General features: G+C 37.2%; 1 protein-coding gene across 1 annotated transcript in view; it reads left to right on the top strand.

Moving 5' to 3' along the window:
- Positions 1–22,063, top strand: part of THSD7B (thrombospondin type 1 domain containing 7B) — a 442,486-nt gene that overhangs the window by 375,145 nt on the left and 45,278 nt on the right. Inside the window, exons 15-17 of the mRNA XM_087710996.1 lie at positions 540–673; positions 1,475–1,628; positions 19,353–19,494. Coding sequence (XP_087567122.1) covers positions 540–673; positions 1,475–1,628; positions 19,353–19,494 — 430 coding nt within the window. The remainder of the gene's footprint in view (positions 1–539; positions 674–1,474; positions 1,629–19,352; positions 19,495–22,063) is intronic.

The following is a 22,063-nucleotide window of genomic DNA, read 5'->3' as shown; positions in this document are numbered from 1 at the left end:
CTTGACTGAGAAGCACAATTGTTTGTTTTAGAGATCTATTTTTTTAAAAAAAATCATAATAAAATAAAATGGTTTTGTGGAATTCAAATATTTTTTTAAAAAAATAAAGTTGCATTTTTATACTAAAATGCAATTTTAACTGTATATGAGATACAATCAAAAAAGGGAAAAGATTTTATTTTCTTGACAGTGGGTATGAACGAGTTTTTTGTAAGGTACAATATGTTATGTAATTGTAAAAGGGAATAGCTCATAGATCTTCAGAGGAAATGAAATTGTAATGAAATTCTTCTTTAGACTGTTGGAAATGGTGATTTTTATTCTAAGAAGCTGAATGTTTATCACATTCCCTTTTAAGTCTATAAGAAATCAATGAATTTAAACATTACACTCTTCTTAGAACAGTGGATAAAATCTAGCACACTACTCAGCAACTGGGGGAAGATTCTTCTTCTATTGTTGTTCCGCTAACGTATTCCTCTGGAGAATTTTCACTCAAGTGACTGATTATGTATACATTTGTATGTTTTTTGTGGAAGGTGTACGAGGCAGTCCCCTGTTACAGTGAGTGCAATCAGTATTCCTGGCGAGTAGAGCCATGGTCTCAATGTGAAATCAGCAGTGCACAAAATTCCCTCCACTGTGGAGAAGGAATACAAATGAGGCAAATCAGGTAAGTGGAAAATAAAAGCAGTTGACTATTGGTTCATGGATTGATTGACTGATTGATTTGATTTGATTTCTATAGCTGCCCAGTTCAACCAAATTACTCTGGGCAGCTTACAATTCTAAAATTCTAAAACAATTAAAAAAATCTAAAAAAATAAAAAATAAAGCAATAAAAAATTACCACAAAATAAATTTAAAAACAAGCAAGCTAAGAAAATATAACAGTTGTCTTTGGAACATCTTTATAAAACTGTCTTAATTTTATCACAATGCAAAGGTGTCTAGAGTAGTCTGTTTCATGTTTCATATTTGCATGAAAATAAACTTAATCTTTAGGATGAAAATTCTGTCATATGGGCTGTAATCATATCTTTGGTTTCATGAACAGCATTTTACTTAATTGCAGTATTTCTACACAATCTCTACATATTCTTTCAGCTCTCCTCAGCAGCACTAGCATGACATAAATATTCAGATATAATCAACTGATTAAATAATTACTAGTTATTCACTGCAATGAATAATCATATGTGACATATATAACAAACATAAAATATTTCTGAAAAGTAAAAAAAAAACCTTAATTGAAAGCCTATCAGAGGTAAGATCACAAAATGGGGGGGGGGAGTCCCAGAAGAAACCAGTGAAAACCCATTTTTATTCTGCTGTCTAGATAATTGCAAAGACATGTCTAAGAATTCACCAGATGTTGAGCTCGATTCGGAGGGTTGATCTTATTTACTGTATTATTTATTTGTTTTTCATTGTGGAATGCCTTGCAGATGATGTTCTTATCATCCTACAGATGTATAAACACCACTGAAGGTGGAGATGGTGAACCTGTACCTCTTGTGCTTTGTAATCAGTCCAAAGTTCCTTTGGAAAAACAGAAATGTATCCTCTATTGTCCTAATGAATGTGTGGTATCTGAATGGAGTCACTGGAGTCAATGCCCAGAGGTACTTTAGTTCAAATACTTGCTATTTTTATATATTAACAGGATTACCCATGATATGCTTAGATCCATAATGCCATAAAAAGAAGGGACTAAGAAATGTATGTTTTTTCTGGAACCCAATATATGTTAAATGGATTGATAGTAAGCTCTTTCTCTAGTGAAGCAATGTATGACTTTTGTTTTTCAATAAATATGCATTTCTTAAATTATCATTTATAGTACCAGTACTGCCATTTGCTTTATATGGGTCTACCCTTGAAGAGCAGAGTAACAGATTAACAGAGTTGGAAGGCATCTTGCAGGTCATCTAGTCTAATCCCCTGCTCAAGCAGGAAACCCTACATCTGCCTTTACCTAGGATTGAACTCACAATCTCCTGATTGTGAGGCAAGAGCTCCACCTCTAGGCCAGCTGTGGCTTTAGAGTATTGCAGCTGTTCCTAGCAATTTAATTACAGTAGCTTAAAATTAGGGGAGCAGGTAATTATGAGTGCTTCACATTCAGCACATGTTAAGCCTCTTCTTCATGAGCTGGATCAGTTGCCAATAGGCTTCCAGGTTCAGTTCAAGGTGGTTTCAATTATATTTATAAAACATTTCATGGAATGGAATCAGGTTACCTGAAGAAGTATCTTTCCCCTGTTGTATCTATCCATCCCATCGGATCCAGCAGAAGAGGCATGCTATGGGTCCCATCTTCTAAACGATGCCATTCTAGAGGAGCCAGGAAGTGAGCTTTTTCTGTCATAGTGCCTGCTCTTTGGGACATCATCCCTCTAAACACGTGGTTGTATTATGGGCATGGGGTTCAGAACATGTGGCAGAATCACTGCGATAGCTCTGTTGCAAAGAGTTTGTGGTTTGATCCTGGCTACCAATTTCATATAAAGCATTGTGGTGTTTTTGATTTGATCTTGGCTACCAATTTAATATATAGCATTGTAGAGTTTTTTCTGTTGCTTTTCTAGTGTTGTTAGCTGCCCAGAATCATCATGATGGGATGGTGACCATATACATTTCCACCCATCCTATTTGATTGCTATAGTGATCTTCTATTCTCAGTGTCTATATGCAGTAAATGAATAAGCTGAGAACCAAGCCCTTTCTGAAGATTCAGTGACAGCAATGTTTAAACCAAATGCCTTTTCTTGTAACATGTCCAAAACCCCAATTGCATGAAAACATTTGAGGCATGTCATGCACCTGGTAGTTCCCAAGGTGTGATACTCCCAGATGCAAGCAATGTATGAGATTGTAAAGAGATTTCTTTACTATGAATGCCCATGTATTTTCTCTCTGTAAAAGGAAAATATCCTCAATACATGCTACTAATAATTGACAGCCAAATATAGAACCCTATTAATGCCTCCTGAAATTCATAATTGATCCTGATCTTAAGATTTAATGTGAAGAGTTTGCATTCATATTTGAAAAAGAATCTTCCCGAGGAAACAGTCCTTCATAGATGCTATTATGCTGTCATTGTCATATTGCCATCATTCTATTGACATTATAATAAGCAAATCATTTTGAATAGCTATGTTGTTTTCATACTAAGACTGTGAACCAATACAGATTCAATAAGCCTGGCTTCTAAAAATATTTAAATGCACTGCCATATGCAAAATGCTGCAAATTATTTTTCATGGTATGGTTGCTATCAGCATAACAATCCACTTAGTTCTTTTAAAAAATATCTGTCCTACGGATTCTTTTTTACCATTAGTCGGTTATATTCTTTCACAAGCAAAACAATAAGACTATAGAATGATATTCTTAGTTTAATTGCTGTCATACTAAATCTAAACTCAAACCATCCTACTACAGATCATTCTTGAGTTACAATGGTAACCAAGACTACCAGAATTGCTATCACTAAGCGATGACATTATAAAGCACAATGTCATATGATCACATTGCTTAGCAATGGCAATGGTAACCCCAAGATAGGTGGGATTTTAAAGAAGTGGCAGGAGTCCCAAATAAGGATTGCAGGGGTGCCCATGGGGGGGGGGTACTGTGGGGATGTAGAGGGGAGGCTGAGAGACGCCCTAGGAGGCCCAGTGCAGTTGTGTGGAAGCACATGACACAGGTTGCATGGATGGTGCCTGAGTACAGAAAGACCAGGGAATGGACGGTGTGGCAGGACAAAGACATAAAAAGACTGGGAGATGGTACAGCAAAGTGTGAGTGCAGGAAAGTCAGAGGATGGATGGTGCAGTAGGACATAAGTGCAGGAATGCTGTCCCCAGGCAAGGTTGAAAGTTGGGAGCATGGTTCTCCAGTGGTTCACTTCCTTTTTCCTTGCCCAGTTCCAATCGGTGTTGGAGGGGAGAAAAGATCTATCTTAGGCAACCCCTGCATCAGGGTTTGGCTCTCTCTCCTCTTCTATTTAACATTTGGATGAAACTGGTGGATGAAGTCACCCGCTGTTGTAGTCTGCCAGAGGCCAGCAGAGCTGGCAGCAGATTCGGACAATGAGGAGGTTGGGGGGGAACATGGGCCAGTCCTGGAGTCTGGGGAGGGTTCTGATGAGGCTCTGTGTCGGAGGCAGAGATGGGGCCTGGCCATCTGACAGTTATCGGCTGCCTTCAGAGTCAGACATCAGTGAGGCAAACAAACAGCTGGAGGCTGTTCCCAGTGTGCCCATGCGCAGAGCTGCCAGATGAAGGGAACAGCTAAGGAACAAGGGTTGACTTAGGAGTAAAGCCACAGGTGGATGGTGAATGGCCCCTCCCATAGGAATAAAAGAGGAGTGAAAGGGGAGTAGAGTTTGCAGGAGACAATTAGTTCGCTTAATTGGTTCGTGACTCCCTGCCAAGTTTTAAAGATATCGGCCTGGCAGCTGTCCAAGACAGATAAGGTCTGTGACTGTAAATTCCCCCTTGAAAGAGTTTGCTGTATATGAATGAGAGTAATTCACAGTAACTTAATAAAAGGTTTTTTTTGTCAGGACAAAGAGTCTACTTCATGGTTTGGGGAAGCCTAGGTCGGAACACCCGCTAGCATGAGGTTCAATATCACTAGTATATATTCACCCCCAAACTAAACAAGTGCTTACTTACCACTGATATAGATAGTGAGGACTATCTGCAACTTAATCCTAGCAAGATACAGTGACTGGGTTTGGGGATCCCCTGTACCTTTTACTTTTATTGTGTGTGTGTTTATTGTCTGTCTAGGGTTGATTAAGGTAATACAGATGGCCATATACATTTTTTTTTTCAAATAACTAGATGCACTGCTGGTGCATGGCTAAGATATTAATAACATACAATCTTTGTATCTGAGGTCCAAGGCGAGAGGCAAAATAAAGGAGAATATTCGTAGCTCAGGATTAAAATGAGTGGTCCTTGGTGCTCTCTGAGCTTGGTTGTTTCATTGCAGATGTTTCGTTACCCAAATTAGGTAACATCATCAGTGCTCCTCATGAAACCTAACTGGTTTTGGGTAATAAAACAGCAAGAAAACAACTGTTCCCAGAGAGAACCAAGGACCCCCCAGAGGCAAAAACATGTACAATTCAAATCAATCCCACTACACCAGGCTAACAGGTTCATATTACTTTTCTCTCTAGTGCCTTAACAATTCTATTTTTTATTTTATTCTCATTTTTAGTTCATGGTGTTGTTTTTCTTCTATTTTGTTGAGCTATATCTTACTAGCCAATGATCATTGGAGTCAATAGTAAACTGTAGACAGTGTAAAAATTTAAGCTGGATAAGGTGTGTGTGTGTTTTTGTGTGTGTGTGTGACTGTGTCTGTGTGTATGAGAGAGAGAGAAAGAGAAAGAAAGAGAATTTGTTTCAATAGGCCTGTTTGCCACATTCTTGAAAATGATTTTTTTCTTAGTTATATAGGATTCTTTTTATCTGAGAATACAAAATCTATATGATAGAATATCTTTATTAGTTTAACACAAGTTTACTAAACAGTTTGCTAGCTTTCAAAATTTCAAAAAAAAACTTTTCCAGAAAGTTTATTTATAGCAAATATAGCAAGGCTTCAATCCATACCTCTCTCGATTTCAGCCTGGTTGAAGTATTAGGGAATCTGCAGATGTGAAAATTAGTTTTTATCAGCCTTGCTAGTGGTGTGAAGTTGCACTAGAGATTCTACCAAGGCTTGTTAGAAATAGGAAACCAGCAAATATTTGTTAGGAATCCATTTTTGGAACTGTAATACCCAGTTAAAACTGTTTTATCCATAATGTGAAACATGAAGTTCCTTTAGTAAGTTTAAAACAGAAAAGAAAGGTAATTCTATTTAACGGTTGAGGCTTATATCTGATTTGCATATGTGAACGGAAAAAAATACCTTTTTCTGTGACATTCACTTTATCTACATTTATGTATTTATGTCTATGTAGCTAAGACGCTGAGCTTATTGATCAAAAAGTTTGGCAGTTCGAATCCCTAGCTCTGCATAATGGAGTGAGCTCCCAGCTTCTACCAACGTAGCAGTTCGAAAGCATGTAAAAATGCAAGTAGAAAAATAGGAACCACCTTTGGTGGGAAGGTAATAGCGTTCCATACACCTTTGGCATTTAGTCATGCCAACCACATGACCACAGAGACGTCTTCGGACAGCTTTGGCTCTTCAGCTTTGAAACGGAGATAGCACTGCCCCCTAGAGCTGGGAACGACTAGCACGTGTGTGCGAGAGAAACCTTTACCTTGTATAAACAGAGGACATATAGGTAATCCTATATGCCTTGTCCTAGGCTACTCGCTTAGCAGATTCAAAGTTCCAATAGCCAGCCTCCCCCACAATCACACGATGACGTTTTGGGCACTTGGAAACCAAGCCACATTTACAGTTGTTTGCAGCATACCACAATCACATAACAGTTTTGCCAAAATAAAACACTTGCACTTATTCCTGATTTTCAGCAACCTTCTGCAGGAAAAAAACGGTCAAAACACTGTCACGAGATACAACCGTGATGGGCAATCTATAATACTAACTCAAGGACTACCCAAATACTATTAACATATAGAATTAGTGTTATTTATATGATTTATAAACCAGTTATATATTCCATTTCTTCTTACCTAAGGTTCATTTTGGGAATTCTTGCATCAAGACTATGTCTTGCCTGTTTCAATAAACATGGGGAAATTAAACTGAAGCACTTTTCTCTTCAGAGACTTCATATGAATTCCACTTACAATAGTAGATTCACACATCATTACTTGATTTTTCTCCTTCTGCACAGACAGCAGAGAAAATATCATCTGTTAAATATTCAGCGTTGAAGAACTGTGGCAATACCTGTGATGTCTTGACTCTCTATTCATCTGACTTGGAAATGTAATTAATTGACTTCACTTGAATTTATCAAAGCACTCTTAAACTGAGTTAATATGCAAGTTGGGCCACAACTCCCAGAAATAATTATCTGAGATTTATTGTATCTGCTATCAGGGCTTTGGGTTTTGTTGTTTTGGTGGGGGGGGGGGGGGTTGCTTACAAGAAGTGATAACTCCCAATATTTCATCTGAGTGACCTCCTTGTTTGCATCAAATGTTAAGATTTAGAGTAGCTAATTCAAGAGCGTTTGAAAACCATTCATTTAATTATGTAAATGTGTAAGGCAAGACGGGATGAAAGAAAAATAATAATAATGCTCCTTATTGTGGATCAGCAACACTTTCTTGACTTATCTGACCCTTAAATGTGTTCTGATAAATAAAATTGGTATTACTAAAGTATTAATGGAGAACTTCAAAAGTGGAAATAAGACATATGATCAGTTTCACTAGTTTTTGACAACAACACCTGGATATTTTAGGCCATAATTCTGAATTGGCTATAGAGGAGAATTGAAATCATTTCCTTGGTAACAAGATTAAAATTAATAGTTTCATCAATGCTCTTATACCTGAGGGTAAGAAACTATGAACTCCCTTTTTATAGTCCTCAGAACCATTCCAAAATTTAGTACTGTGGTTGCTGAAAACCAGTAGCTTTTTAATCTCATGATTTTGAGTTGGGAACATATGCAGACTCTATTAAAATGCCTATGAAGGACTTTAGACAGTTTAAAAAGCAAGGAAATGGCCCCAAGCTCTCCTTGCAAAATATAAGAAAAGGAATTAAAAAATCTCAGCTGCTGCCATATATTTATGTAACCAAACCTATTTTGTACTATCATCCACTCTTCCCATCTTTTAAAAAAAGGTCAAAGGCAAATACTGACTAATCAGTTGGACACAAATGTTCTAAACATACCCTAATTTTAAGTAGTGGCAGTCCTTGGCTTATCACCACAATTGAGCCCAAAATGTCTGTGGCTAAATAAGACAACTATTAAGTTGATTTTGCCACATTTTACGACCTTTCTTGATGCAGTTGTTAGGTGAATCACCATGGCTATTACGTTAGTAACACATTTCTTAAGTGAATCTTGCTTCCCCATTGACTTTGCTCGTCAGAGGGTTGCAAAAGATGATCATATGACCCCAGGACACTGCAACCGTCCTAAATACATGCCAGTTTTCCAAGCATCCAAATGTTGATCATATGACCATGGGGATCCTGCAATGATCATCAGTGTGAAAAAGAGTCCTAAGTCACTTTTTTCAGTGCCTTTGTAACTTCAAATGGTCACTAAACGAGTTGTAGGTCGAGGGCTACCTGTAACAGAAGCATCAAAACTGAATAATAGCACTTCGAGAGGCAGGCAGATTTCATCAGAAAACATTTCTTCTCCTTCCCTTAGCTGTAGTTCATTGTCACAGTGGCCCCCAAGAGGACAAAAACATTGTTATTTTGACTTTTTCCTCTTTCCTTGATCAGGAGGGAAAGTAGCCTAACCATTGCAGGATTCAGGGTTGAGACCACTGATTGTTTAAATGTAAGGACTCAAGTATTTTATTAAAATTGAAGTTGTTTAAATGTATTGCCAACATCCGTCCACCAGTTCTTTGAAGATACTTGCCTGTGATACCTTTACAGTATCAGGCAATTAGCACACAATTAACTACCCACTTCAAAATCACAGAAGCAAAAGGGGTTTTACAAGCCATGGAGGCCCTTCTCCAACCCATAAAAAAGCTTAATATGTCAATAGATAAGTGGATTCAAAATGTTTGACTGTTTAATGGTTAGTATGATTTGATAGCTTTATTGATTAGCCTATAGGCCATATCAAAGCACAAGGTTCAAACACATATTGCCAATAAAATCTTATACAAACAATTCAAAATAAGAGTAAGGTAAAATACAATAGTTATAGGATAAAATACAATATAATTTAATACATGTAAATAAAATAAATAAAGTGGTTATTTTCTTAATTCCCACAATTTCCAGTCCATGCACAGGGCTGCTTTCTCTCTCTCTTTAAGAGCTGTGCTTACCCTTCCCTTCCCAACACCCCACTTTTAAAAACAAGTCAGTGTTTTCTTCTTTATCCCACTCTTTTGAATTGGATTAATCATGATTTCAATTTTCATTTTTAACTGGAGTGCCTCTAGGTGGGGGGAAAAAAGAGTGTATGGTGCAATAACGAAGCAAATTAATGTGGGATACTATTATACAAATCTATAAGATTGGAATAATGAAATAAAAGCAGCTCCTGTTTATTTCAGTAAAACATATTTCTGTGTGAGTTTCCATTCAGTTTTACTGAAATAAACAGGAGCCACTCAAAGAACAATCCCATTCATTCCATTGGAGGACTGACTTGAAATGAATTGTTTATTACAACAGACAAAGCATTTGGTTAATGCTATAGTACCTGACAAATACATGTTTTGTTATGATTGACAAAGCATTAGAATGCTGTGTCCCTGAGATAGCAATAGCAATAGCACTTAGAGTTATATACCGCTTCACAGTGCTTTACAGCCCTCTCTAAGCGAGTCAGCATATTGCCCCCAACAATCTGGGTCTTCATTTCACCGACCTCGAAAGGATGGAAGGCTGAGACAACCTGGAGCCTGATGAGATTTGAACTGCCAAATTGCATGCAGTCGGCAGTCAGCAGAAGTAGCCTGCTGTACTGCACCCTAACGACTGGGCCACTGCAGCTCTTACATCCATTTATGTGTTGTTACATTTTTATGTTTATGTTGAGAGCTTCATACAAGTACAGTAGTTCTCAACTTACAACCAGTTGTTTTACAGATGTTCAAAGTGCTTTTTTTAAAAGCACCCTGGTCATGTAAATGGTTACTCTACATTCTACTATGGTCATGTCAAGCAGGACAAATTTACAATTGGTTGAGGTGTCCTATGGTCACATGACTGTGAATCACTATGTTTTTGGTAGTTTCCAGAATGTTTTGCCAGTTTCTAGACAAAAAAACTCCCATTCAGATGAATGCATTCACTTAACAACTGTGGTGTTTGTTTAATGACCATCATGTTTTCTTAACAACCGCTGTGAAAAAGCCCAGAAAATTACTTCCAGTCACATGGATGCCTCAATTTACAATTATAACAATATATGACCAAGATTTCCAGTCCCAGTTATGGTCATAAGTCAAGGACTACCTGCAAACTTTCTCAAATTGTCTTATTTTTAAGTAAACTAGATTCTTCTTCAGTGATTAAAAGTCCAGTGGAAGGAAAGGGGGTTCCAAAAATTATTGCCATTATTAAATTTTTAATGGAGTTCATGTTATAAGGAGCTTATTAAATTGATTACAGAGCATTTACACCTGTATACAGCTTGCTTTCAATGGTTGGTTATGCTCTTACAGTAAAGCCAGTCTAATTCCTTCCCTGATGCAGTGTTTTCTGCATTGATGGATTCCACTTACACATTTCATTTTGAATAGCTTATTAAACCTCATCTTCCTGCTGCCACATGCAAGTATTTCAATAAATTACAAGCTCAACAAGCATGTCCCACCCTGTGTAATCGTGAGTTATAAAGGTCATATGAAGAATTAGTTGTAGAAATCATACTAACATCAGCAAGCAGATATTTAAACATTGCTGAACATGTCAGCATCTTAAAAAATAGTCCGAAACAGCGCTGCTTGCTCACAACACAGTAAGTACAGTCTTACTCTTCATTTCTCCTGTTTAGAAATTTTTAACACATTATTGTAGCATTAGTGTATCTATTAAAGTGCATCCAATTCATTATAGTTTTTTTTATACAATGGATACCAAACAGTTGAACAAGCTGTTTTAATCATTTGGTGGCTTTCTAACCAGGTAATCTCTTACGCACAAATACACACACATACACACATACACTTTCTGTATTATTATTTTTTGGAACTCATCAAGGATTACTACCTAAGTTGTATCAAATTCCACGTAGGGTAGGTGAAACTCAAACCGTCAGCCAGTAAATTTCACATCACGAAAATAATCACACATGGAGAACATGGGATTATCATTTCTGGGGGAAGAGAATCAACTAAACCGTTGCCATTTATTATTTCTAATTTAGAGTAATATTGAAAAGAAACTACGCAAAGCGCTTGGGATTCTGCTGTCTGTCCATCAGCAGGATAAATTAATTGCGAGGGAAAAGTTGCCGAAAGAAACATTAAATTCTAAAATGATCTGGACCTGTTTTGAGGGCTAAAATGTTACTCCCAAATGCAGCCCTCTGTGAGAGGCCTCTGGGCAGGAATGTTGTTGACTATTCCACTCTAAAGCCCCTCCATCCCTCCCTGTTGTAGTCACAGGACCCAAACTGGAGCATAGGCATCCTGCTCTGAGCTCCCCAATGCACACTTACTGTACACAAAAACATTCACCCAGCCACAAAACTAAGGGAGAGAAGAAAAACACACATACAAAAGCAGAGATAGCACATATTTTCCCCTGATCAGAGGGAAAAGGAGAAGGAGAGGAAGAGGGAAAGAGAGACAGCGGGTTGGGGGGGGGGTGAATGGAAACATTCCATGATACTTCATTCCACAAATGAATGAGATAGAACATATTTTGCCCTGTTCAAAGGGAGAGGGAAAGGGAGGGAGGGAGAGAGACAGAGAGAGCAGAGAGAGAGAAAATGGAAACATTCCATGATATTTCATTCCACGAATGAAAACACATGGCTACTGCTAGTCAAAGGTATTAGCAAGAATTCCAGAAGTCATGTTTAGTGGGGATTCCCTACCTTATTTCAGTATTTCAGTTGTTAATAATAAATGTTCATAATGAGCAATTCATTTTGAGTTCTGTTTGCTAAACCTGTTGCCAAAGTCATTGATAAATGTAGAAGTTGCACACATTTCTAAGATTCCTTTTCAGTGAAAATAATGCAATGATTCTCTCCTTCCCCTCCCCAAAAGCACAGTTGAAAAACATGAAAGCTGTCTAGTGGGATCTAATTAGATGACACCCTGGAGTCTCCAGCTCAAATGTCCAAATTCTTAAATATTAGCAAAGAGAAGGAGGAGAATACTTCAGATTGGATCAATGCCATTTTCCACTGCTATGTTTCTTAATTAAAATACTTCCCATAAGAGTTTCTATTCAGTATCTTTGGGGAAATTAACTAAATCAGTCATAAATTTCATCGTTACATTTAGCTAGGCCTTTGCATTTTCCGTGTATCTGCAATTGCAACTTACAACAGAGATCAGAGTTATAATTAAGTGATGAGCAAGCTCAGTTCAGAACCCTATTACAGTGTGGTAGTGCAGGTCATTTTAGATAAGTCAAAATTAACAAAGCCAGACCCAACTAATGTAGGTCTCACCAGTTCACTTGCTTCCTTTTATCTTACCCATAAATATGTTTTCCACATTAAAAGCTAGAAATCTCATCATTCTCAAGAATATGTATTCACACCAAGAAATACTATTAAGGAATCTTCAGTGTTTTGAGCCGAGAAGTGTTGGAAATCCCATTTCCTCTGGCTTATTGCAAAAGTAATGAATTTGTTCTAAATTTAATTTAGTGGTGTGTATTTATCTAGTACTAAAACTCACATTGCCATGATCTTTAACTGGGCAAAACAGTCCGTCATAGGGCAACAATTTTTGAAACAAGATATTCCAAAAGAGCTAACTTATGGAATGTGGCAAAACTTGGGACCCATGACTCCCAAGGGAATGAAAATTGGGAAAGTTGTGACTATTTCAGTGCTACTGTCTATGCTGTTGATACGTTCACATGATCTTCATTTTCATTCTTCTGTGACAGTTTCCCAGACAATCTCTCAATCCCTCACTCACTCCCCTACCCAGCCGCAAGCACTTAACTACCTAAATGAAGGGAAAGGGAGGGGAGATTTTTTATGCTCCTTTTCAGATTCCCACAAAGAAACTCAGTAGGAAAGCCAGCAAGAAGTTGTTCCTGCTCCCACTGTTTTTTTGGTCATTCTGCTTTCTCTGTTTAGGTAAGGAAATAAAGCATAGGTTGGCTAATAAGTTTTAAAACTTGAGACGTTTTGCTGCCAGGAATGTTGCCATTCTCTAATTATCCTCAGACAATAAGTTTGGGAAAGAGAACAGATGTGAGTTAGCTCGATACCTTAAGGATTCTTTTGGAATCAGAATTTGGACCATTTTTACTCAGGTATTCTGGGATTCAGTGTTATCAGTATGTACAGCAACTTAGTTCATAAATTTAAATCTATACTTAGTTCAGTATAGATTCCAACAATAAAACATAGAAATAGTGAATGCATCCTTTGGCCTTCATGCACTAAATAAAGTTTTATGAGATGGGAAGCATTCCGTGTTTGGCTGAATACACATAATATCCTTGGGAATTTTGCACAAGCAAGCTTTTCTACCTCCCTGAAACCATGAAAGCATAAAGCATGGCCAGGCTTCCCTTTTCTTGATTTCATCCCAATACTATTATAAATCAATGTAGAAGGAGTGTTAAAAAAGAACCAACCAAGGATATTGTAAATATGGTTAAGAATGTATTCTTCTTAGGATTGCAAGTGTTATCTTTATTTAATTTACCGAAGAAGAATATTTGCAGCAATAGATAACGTTTTTGGATTAGCTGTCATGTTTTCTTTTGGAGCCATGTCATGAGCATTCTTGCCCAAAGTTTGTCTAAGGAGATTAGTGTAATTCTTAAAATGCTTAAAATGTAGACCAGCTGTTAAGAAATCCAGTTTCATAAATAATGATGAAGAAGCCCTTTCTACCCCCAACCCTCTCTCTTCAGGATTTTATAATCCCAGTTCACTTTTGACATTTTCTAGCCTAATAGACACATTTCAAAACACATACACCATTATTTTCTATGGATCTATAGAACTGGAGAATAATAGAAAAAATATCACCTCTTTCCTAGATTAAAGTTCTCCTTTGTGCTTTTTATTACACCTGTGCATTTCAGTGGTATCAGGTCATAGTAGGAAGCGATCAGAAGCAATTTGCCATTTGTGATTATTTATCAAATCACATAGTTTTATGGAGTTAGGTCTAGAAGTCCTTTTACAACTTCCGAGTGAGTACTCTTTAGGGACAAATTCTACTCATATCTGCTCTGTTCCCTGCAAACATTTCAGGGAGAGTTAGTTATAGGAGCAATCTGTCCAGTTAATCTTTTTATGCTTCTTCCACCCGTAATTCCTACATGTCATATAAACCCAGATAAAGGTATTAGAAAGGTACAGATAACAAAATATTTTCTGTGTGGTGGGTAAAAAAATTGCTGCTGCTGATCATTTAATCTTAATGTTGCGCCATTTGATAATTTGACACTTTTTTCTTTAGAAAGTTTTCTTGCACTTTGGTTGTTATGTCTGTTTTTTGAGGATACTAAAAATCTGTTTATAGACATATACTAGGTTGGTCAGAAAATCCCTTCTTCCCACATTAGGAGGAACAGAATAACAGAGTTGGAAGGGACCTTGGAAGTCTTCTAGTCCAACTCCCTACTTAAGCAGAAGACCCTATAGCTGTGATGGTGAACCAGTGGCATGTGTGGCAGAAGTGGACCATATCTCTGGGCATGCCAGCTATCGCCCGTTGGTCTTCCGGGTTTTGGCATGCAGATGTGTGCTGGCCAACTGGTTGTTGCATGCATTTGGTAAGCATAATATTCCACACTTGGAATATTGCACCCAGTTTTAGTTACCATGATATAATAAAGATGTTTAGACTCTAGAAAGAGTGCAGAGAGGATCAACAAAGATGATTAGGGGACTGGAGGCTAAAACATGTGAAGAACAATTGCAGGAATTAGATAGTCTAGTTTAATGAAAAGAAGGACTAGAGGTGACATGATAACAGTGTTTCAATATTTGAGTGGCTGCCACAAAGAAGAGAAGGACAACCTATTCTCGAAAGCACCTAAAGGCAGGACAAGAAGCAATGGGTGGAAACTAATCAAGGAGAGATCCAACCTAGGACTTGGAAGAGATTTCATGACAGTTAGAACAAATTCAATCAGAATAGAGCTGGAAGGGACCTTGGAGGTCTTCTAGTCCAACCTGCAGCTCAAGCAAGAGACCCTGTACCATTCCAGACAGATGGCTACCAAGTCTTTTCCAATGATGGAGAACCTACAACTTCTGAATGCAAGCTATCCCACTGATTAATTGCCCTTACTGTTAGGAAGTTTCTCCTTAATGCCAGGTTGCTTCTCTCCTTGATTAGTTTCCATCCATTGTTTCTTGCCTTGCCTTCTGATGCTTTGGAAAATAAGTTGACCTCCTCTTCTTTGTGGCAGCCCTTCAGTACTGGAATACTGCTGTCATGTCACCTCTAACCCTTCTTTTCTCTAGCCAAACTCAATTCCTGCAACCGTTCTTGATATGTTTTTGTCTCCAGGCCTTTAATTGTCTTAGTTACTCTTTGCACTTTTCTCAAAGTCTCAATTTCTTTTTTTTAATGTGGTGCCAAAACAGGATGCAGTATTCCAGGTGTTGTCTTACTAAGGATTTCTAAAGCAGTACTAATACTTCAAGTGATTTGATTCTGTACCTCTGTTTATACAACCAAGGATTTTATTAGCATCAGTGGAATGACTTGCCTCCAGAAGTTGTGGGTGCTCCAACACTGGAGGTTTTTAGGAAGATATCAAACATTTGTCTGAAATGGTAGAGTGTTTCTTGCTTGAGCAGGGAGTTGGGCTAGAAAATCTTCAATGTCCCTTCTAACTCTGTTATTCTGTTAAGGTGGTTGTTGTGGGGGAAAATAGATCTTTTATTATGTTTGGATAGAGATGCATCCCAAATTAAAATAGTAAATGGAGATTATTACAACTGTGTGTGGACAGAAAACATAAGATGAATACCCTCTTCAATTTTTTCCAGGAGGAGAGTTTTCCTTAGTAGAAGCACCGTTACTGAAAAAATCCAGTTGAGGATCTCTTGAAAGGCAATTTCACCATGAAACCTAAAATGTTAATGGACAAACCTTGACTTTATACAGTGATGAGTGCAGCATTCCATCCATGAGATATATTTTTTTCCTTTGATATAATTTTTGAAAGCAATTTCTCTTAAATCTGTGAAATCAAATTGAATAATAAGAACTGGTGGAAGGAGTGGGAAAATTAGCCTGTCTAGCACTAGCAAATAATCTTTCAGTATTTGCTGATCGCAAGAAGAAATTTTGCTTTCCCTTCCCTAATCCTTACGCAAGCCATGTTTGGATTGGATTTTAAATAGGCCTCCATAATAAGTTGTTATAAAACACATCTCAGATACAGTCAATTAAAAGATGACAGTCATGGCCAAGCTGTTTGAGATGCTCGTTTTCATGCTGAAAAGGTGATCATTTATAAAACCAGCTCCTCTCTTCATCGATTTTCAGTGATTGATTTTAACACAGCAAAATGAATTCAGTAGAGCAGTAATTGGGAACTTCTATCAAGATACTTCTCATTGATTATTATTGGCAAATCATTCATACTATTATTCTTGCCTGCAAGGACAAACAATCAAATTAATTGTGGGAAAGATAATAAACCATTTGTAAACAGTTGGAAACAAGGATTCGTTTTCACGTAATTAAGAAAAATGGCTTATGTTAAATGTCTGGGTGATCATTCTCCAGCAAACAGCTGAGCTTCCAGGAAAAGCAGCGTGTGTATGAAATCATGCCGCAAGGTTACAGAGAACGGCTACGGCGCACTTGCATTTGCTTAATTCAGATTTACTGAAGGAGCAAACAGTCTAGTCTCCCTTGGCAGATGCTCAGGAGAAAGACACCGAGGTCACACACACCAGTGTCTGTCTTCCGCTGTTACAAGAGGCATCATACAAGTCATTTGCTGGACTGCTGTCAGCTGGGTTCCTGCCACAGCTGTTTCGGGCTAGGTCCCCCGTAGTATTGTGCCTGCCAGCCAAATTGTTGGAGTCTTCTTTTGCATATTCAGGAGGGTGGGGCATTGTCTCTCTTTCTTGGTTCTGCCAGTCTCTTGCTCTTGAGTTCTGTCTTTGGTGACAGCTGCGAGACAAGAGAAGCTTGTGTTTTTGAACTGCTGTCTCTAGTTAATGAGCATTTAAACGGGGAGAAAAGTAATGCCCTTGGAGTGATTTATGGAAGGATGCTTTAAAAAATATCCCTAATATTTATCAGGATAACACAAGGGGTGGGAGGGTTGTGGGTTTGTTGTGGCTGGGTTATAATCTCATCCAGTTCATGGCATGGGCTTTCATCGCTCGATTCCTCCAAACTCATTTCTATTAATTAAATGCCTTCGGGAAAATGCAATTGCGCTTTGAAATGTGGATTTGATTTCTGTATTTAGAAGAGGGGGTTGTTTTTCTGCTCTTCTTTACATCCTGACACAGTTTGCTTCATTTGGAATCAATAAGAGGGTTACCACCGACATGGAATGGCTTAGGATTTGCCACTCGTTTGTGTTGTAGCTCTGCCATTCTCAATCACTTAAGCAACTCCATTACCCCCAGCATCATGATAAAGGGTAGCAGGTTAGGACATTTGTATGCCAAGCTAATTGCCCTTTAGGAACATCTGAAGCTAATAAATTACTGCGCTTACCGCCTATTCACTTTGCTGATGCTACCCAAAAGTACCCATTTAACTGTGCCCTGGGGCAGAGAGAGACATATTAAATGCCTCATTAAGAAGAAAAAGAGAAACAATCAACCAGCAAGCTGAATCTTCCTTAACCAGCAAAGGTGTCTTCTTGCTGTGCCTGGGGAAAAAAAATCTCATCTTGCAATATGGCATGATTTTGTTTGCCTCCAAAATAGTACAGCTGTGTCTTCTTCCCTTGCAAGAGAAGGGGAAGGTCCTATGAAGATGATGTCTGCAAAGATATATGGATAGTGATAAAGCCTTGAATGGCCTGGGAGAATTCTCCAGTGCCCCAAACTGTTTGCCCTACAAGATAGCGTAATAAATGGGAGTGGTATAGTGGCCTAGAGGTGGAGCTCTCACCTCACAATCAGGAGGCTGTGAGCTCAATCCTAGATAGCACCAGTTATTTCTCTCTCTTTGGGCACAGCGAGTAATAATCTGCTGCGAACTCTGCATTGGTGATAGGAAAGGCATCTAGCCAGTAAACACTCAGCTCCATTCAGTTGCCCAACTCTACCCCTAGGATTATAGGAGCATTAAAAGACAAAAGAAAATAGAGTAACAAATGGCAGGGTAAATGTTTTGTGTATGCATTCCTTCTGGTTTCCTGGGATGAAATGGATTACAAGATGGCTAGAGCATAAATGTACAACCCTGAAGACTACTGAAGATGAAGGCTAGAAAAATAACTCATTTTGTGATCTCCATTGCATTCTCAAGTAGCTTTCCAACTGAGTTCTTTGGATTGATTCCAGGATTATTACCACTGGAAAACCTCATATTGCAATTCATGGAGATTTGCCAGGATGGATCTATGAGGGACTTTGAGAAAAATATCCCACCTTGAAATAAAGTGTTTCTAATCAAATTGCATGGGATAACTTTCACCTTATGAGCCTAAGGAAACAGATAGAAAATGTACTCTAGAGCTCTATCTACCTTAGATTATTTAAGAAAAATGTCTAGGCAGATCCAGGCAGGGAAAATATTTCTTTATGTGACAGATTGGGGCCAGAAGTCTTAAAGAAAGCAGAGGGGCCATCCACTTCTGAAGAAACTGTCCATTCAGCCCTTTTAAAAACACCTTTCATGGGCAACATGTTTGAGAACATCGTCACTGTGCCGTAGGAGAAGATAATTAAATATACATATCTGTACATGTATAATAAACAGTAAAAGAGTGCTAAGTGGGTGTTTTTCAGTAGTGTCTGATACTGTTTTCTTTTATTCAAATATAGCATCTTAATGATTTTGAGGAAATAGCACATTTTTTCATAAACCTTTATCCACTAAAACATCTCCAGTATAGCGATTTTGAAAAAGGGGATAAAACATATTTGCAATTTGAAAGAATTAAAGGAAACATATTTTCAGGAATACAGGTGTTCACATTTTACTATAACAATTTTTTTTCTTAATTGAAAAGAAAAAAAATGAAGACAACTATAAAACAGATCTACAAAGATGATGGTACCTTTCTTTTTAATTAATAAACCAGCAGTAGCTTGGTTAAATGTTTGGATGACCACCATATAAATCCTCAGCCCTGTGTTATGATTCTTCTGCTATGTACATACAGAGGTGTTTTGTTTTTTTAGATGACTGTCAAATTCAGGGTAAAAGCATTGGTGTTATATAATGAGATTATTCACAAGAGACTCTTTAGCCTGATAGGTAATTTGAAAACCAATTAAATTAATAATGCAGGTAACCATCCTTGACACAACTGTAAACATGTGCTTGCATAATTCACTTACCCGCGTTGGTTTTTTTTTAAATCTCTAGCGATGTGATCCCAGTATAAGGCAAACAAGGACTCGACATATACTGCGAATGCCTTTAAAACCCAAGACCTGCCCTGAAAGTGCACAGCACAGGCCTTGCATTCTGAATCAAAATTGTTTTCAATATAGTTACAATTTAACAGGTAAGCATCCTTCATTGTAATTTGGAATGAAATTTAGAGCATTCTGCCCAATACCCATGTCAGACTGGCAAAGGTATATACTGTAGAGATGGTGTAGCATTAGGAATACATAACTTTCACTGGACTTGAACTTTCAAGGGAGGCCATTTTGAAAATAGCTAGAAAGTTCATGTATTTATTCATTCATGATAATTTATGAATTGTAAACTTATGAATTAAGTTCTTATGGAATTATATAAAATTATATACAATTATATATAATGTTACTATATTTGCTATAATATAAATTATATTTATATAATGTATAAATACATTATATAATGTATAAATCCCCTGACTTACAACAGTTTTTTAGTGACCGTTTGAAAGTTACAACAGCCCTGAAAAAAGTGACTTTATGACCATTTTGCACACTTACAAAAGTGTTACATCCCTATGGTCACGTGACCAAAATTTGTATGTTTGGCAACTGGCATGTATTTATGATGGTTGCAGTGCATCAGGAATATGGTATCACATTTTGCAGCTTTATGAGAAGCAAAATCAATGGGGAAGCCAGACTCACCTAACAACTGTGTTATTAACTTAATAATTACAGTGATTCACTTAACAACTACAAAAAAGGTTGTCACATGGGGCAAAACTTACTTAGCAAATGTCTCGCTTAATGACAGGAATCTTAGACTCAATTGTAGTTATAAGTTAAGGCAGTGTTTCTCAACCTTGGCAACTTGAAGACGTCTGGACTTCAACTCCCAGAATTCCCCAGCCAGCAGTTGCCAAGGTTGAGAAACACTGAGTTAAGGACTACCTATATTATATAAATGTTTAATTTTCCTGAGGATTATAACTACCTGTGAGCAGCATTTTTTATAATCTTTCAGCGGTGCTAAAAAGATGCTTGAACGGTTGCTGAACAAACAGTTGGTAAACGAAGACTATGTATATTCCTAACTGGCATTATATATGTTAAGTTGCCTTATCAGTGACAGGGATGACATATAAATTTAATAAATACTCTGTTTCCCTGAAAATAAGACCTCCCCAGATAATAAGCCCAATCAAACTTTTGAGCATATGAGGTAAAATAAGCCCTCCCCGAAAATATTGCAACAAAGCAGCAGCCATGAGGTGACCACACTCACCACCTCCTGCACCTCAAAAATAATAAGACTTCCCCCAAAATAAGGCCAAGCGCCAGGGGTCAAAAGAAAATAAGACCCTATCTTATTTTCGTGGAAACACAGTAAATAGATAAATAAATAAAGCAATGCCTGCAATTTTTATATGCTTTTTATTGAAAAAATATTTTTTATCTCCTCTATGAAGAGCAGCTAACCAAAATATGAGCATATGCTTCAAAATTTTATATTTTAAAAATGGATCTAATGCAGAAGATAGTTCTCTTTGGGAATCATTTTTAGACTACAGTTTTCTATGTGGAATTGGACCACATCCAAAATTCAGGTTTTAGAGTTTATATTTTAACTTGGCATATTATCTACATATAATGCATTGAATTGTCTTAATGTATTGTTTTATCATCTACAGTCGCTTTCTTTCTCCTTTTTTATAACTCCAATTGTGTTAACCAAGTGCCTTTAATAGAGATATTTAGTAATTTAGTAATAATCAAGTAATGTAATAGAGACATGTTTTGATTAGAAAATAGATATGAATGTCTGCAAGCTTCTTAATGATGTATTACAATATATTCATCATACAGTATTTTAGAACTGTTAGTTATCACCTGATTTTCCTGTTTATATTTGGTTCTTAATCTTTATTATCCTTTTAATATTATTTTAAGTATATTTGTATATTTTCCTTTATTTTTTCAAATTAATAATAATATGTTATTTATAAAAAATGAAACATGAAAGGCAGACATGGTTAACACTTGGACATGAGATCGCCAAAAAGTTTCAGAGTTGTGGACTCAGTAGGGAAGTTGAAAAATAATCCTGAACAAAGACATCAGTCACTTCCCGATGCTTATCTAAAGCATAACAGGAATCCATCCACATAGACACCAGCAGTCAAGCTTCACTCAAGAGAGGTGCAAATTTGTGATTAATTGATCCTAATTTCCAAGTTCAGATTGATAAACTATAAAAAGGTACTTAAAAATGGGCTCAAGATGTCAAAGGTCAACTCCTAGAGGCAAAACTTTGAATTCTATAAAGAGCTACTGCCTCATGCAGAGTACAGAATGGACTTTTTATTCTAGGATTCCATCATTCCTGTCTTCCTAATGGAACCCTGTTTAGAGATATTCCCCTCATTAAAATGAAAGCACGTTCACCTAGGAATTCTATATAATATTGAGGACAAGCCATAGGGTTCAATTCACATGTGGCAAGAAAAGAAGCTGTCTTTCACAATTCTGGTAAGCAACACAGAGATTGCACATCCAAAGAAATGAAGTGTTAAGACCACACAGAGGGAAAAATGATTTATATCATTTCATATGCATTTGAAGGCAAAAAAAAAGTCATTTATTTAAGATTTCTAGCTATTTCCAACATTACCTTTGCAGAGTGGTACTTGAAAAAACAGCATTCCCTAA

The sequence above is a fragment of the Thamnophis sirtalis genome, unplaced genomic scaffold, assembly GCF_051295495.1.
Source record: "Thamnophis sirtalis isolate CommonGarterSnake01/CBP01778 unplaced genomic scaffold, rThaSir2_p1.2 scaffold_1, whole genome shotgun sequence".
Classification (NCBI taxonomy): Eukaryota; Metazoa; Chordata; class Lepidosauria; order Squamata; family Natricidae; genus Thamnophis; species Thamnophis sirtalis.
The sequence above is the reverse complement of the archived record's forward strand: the minus strand, read 5'-3'. Positions and strand labels throughout refer to the sequence as shown.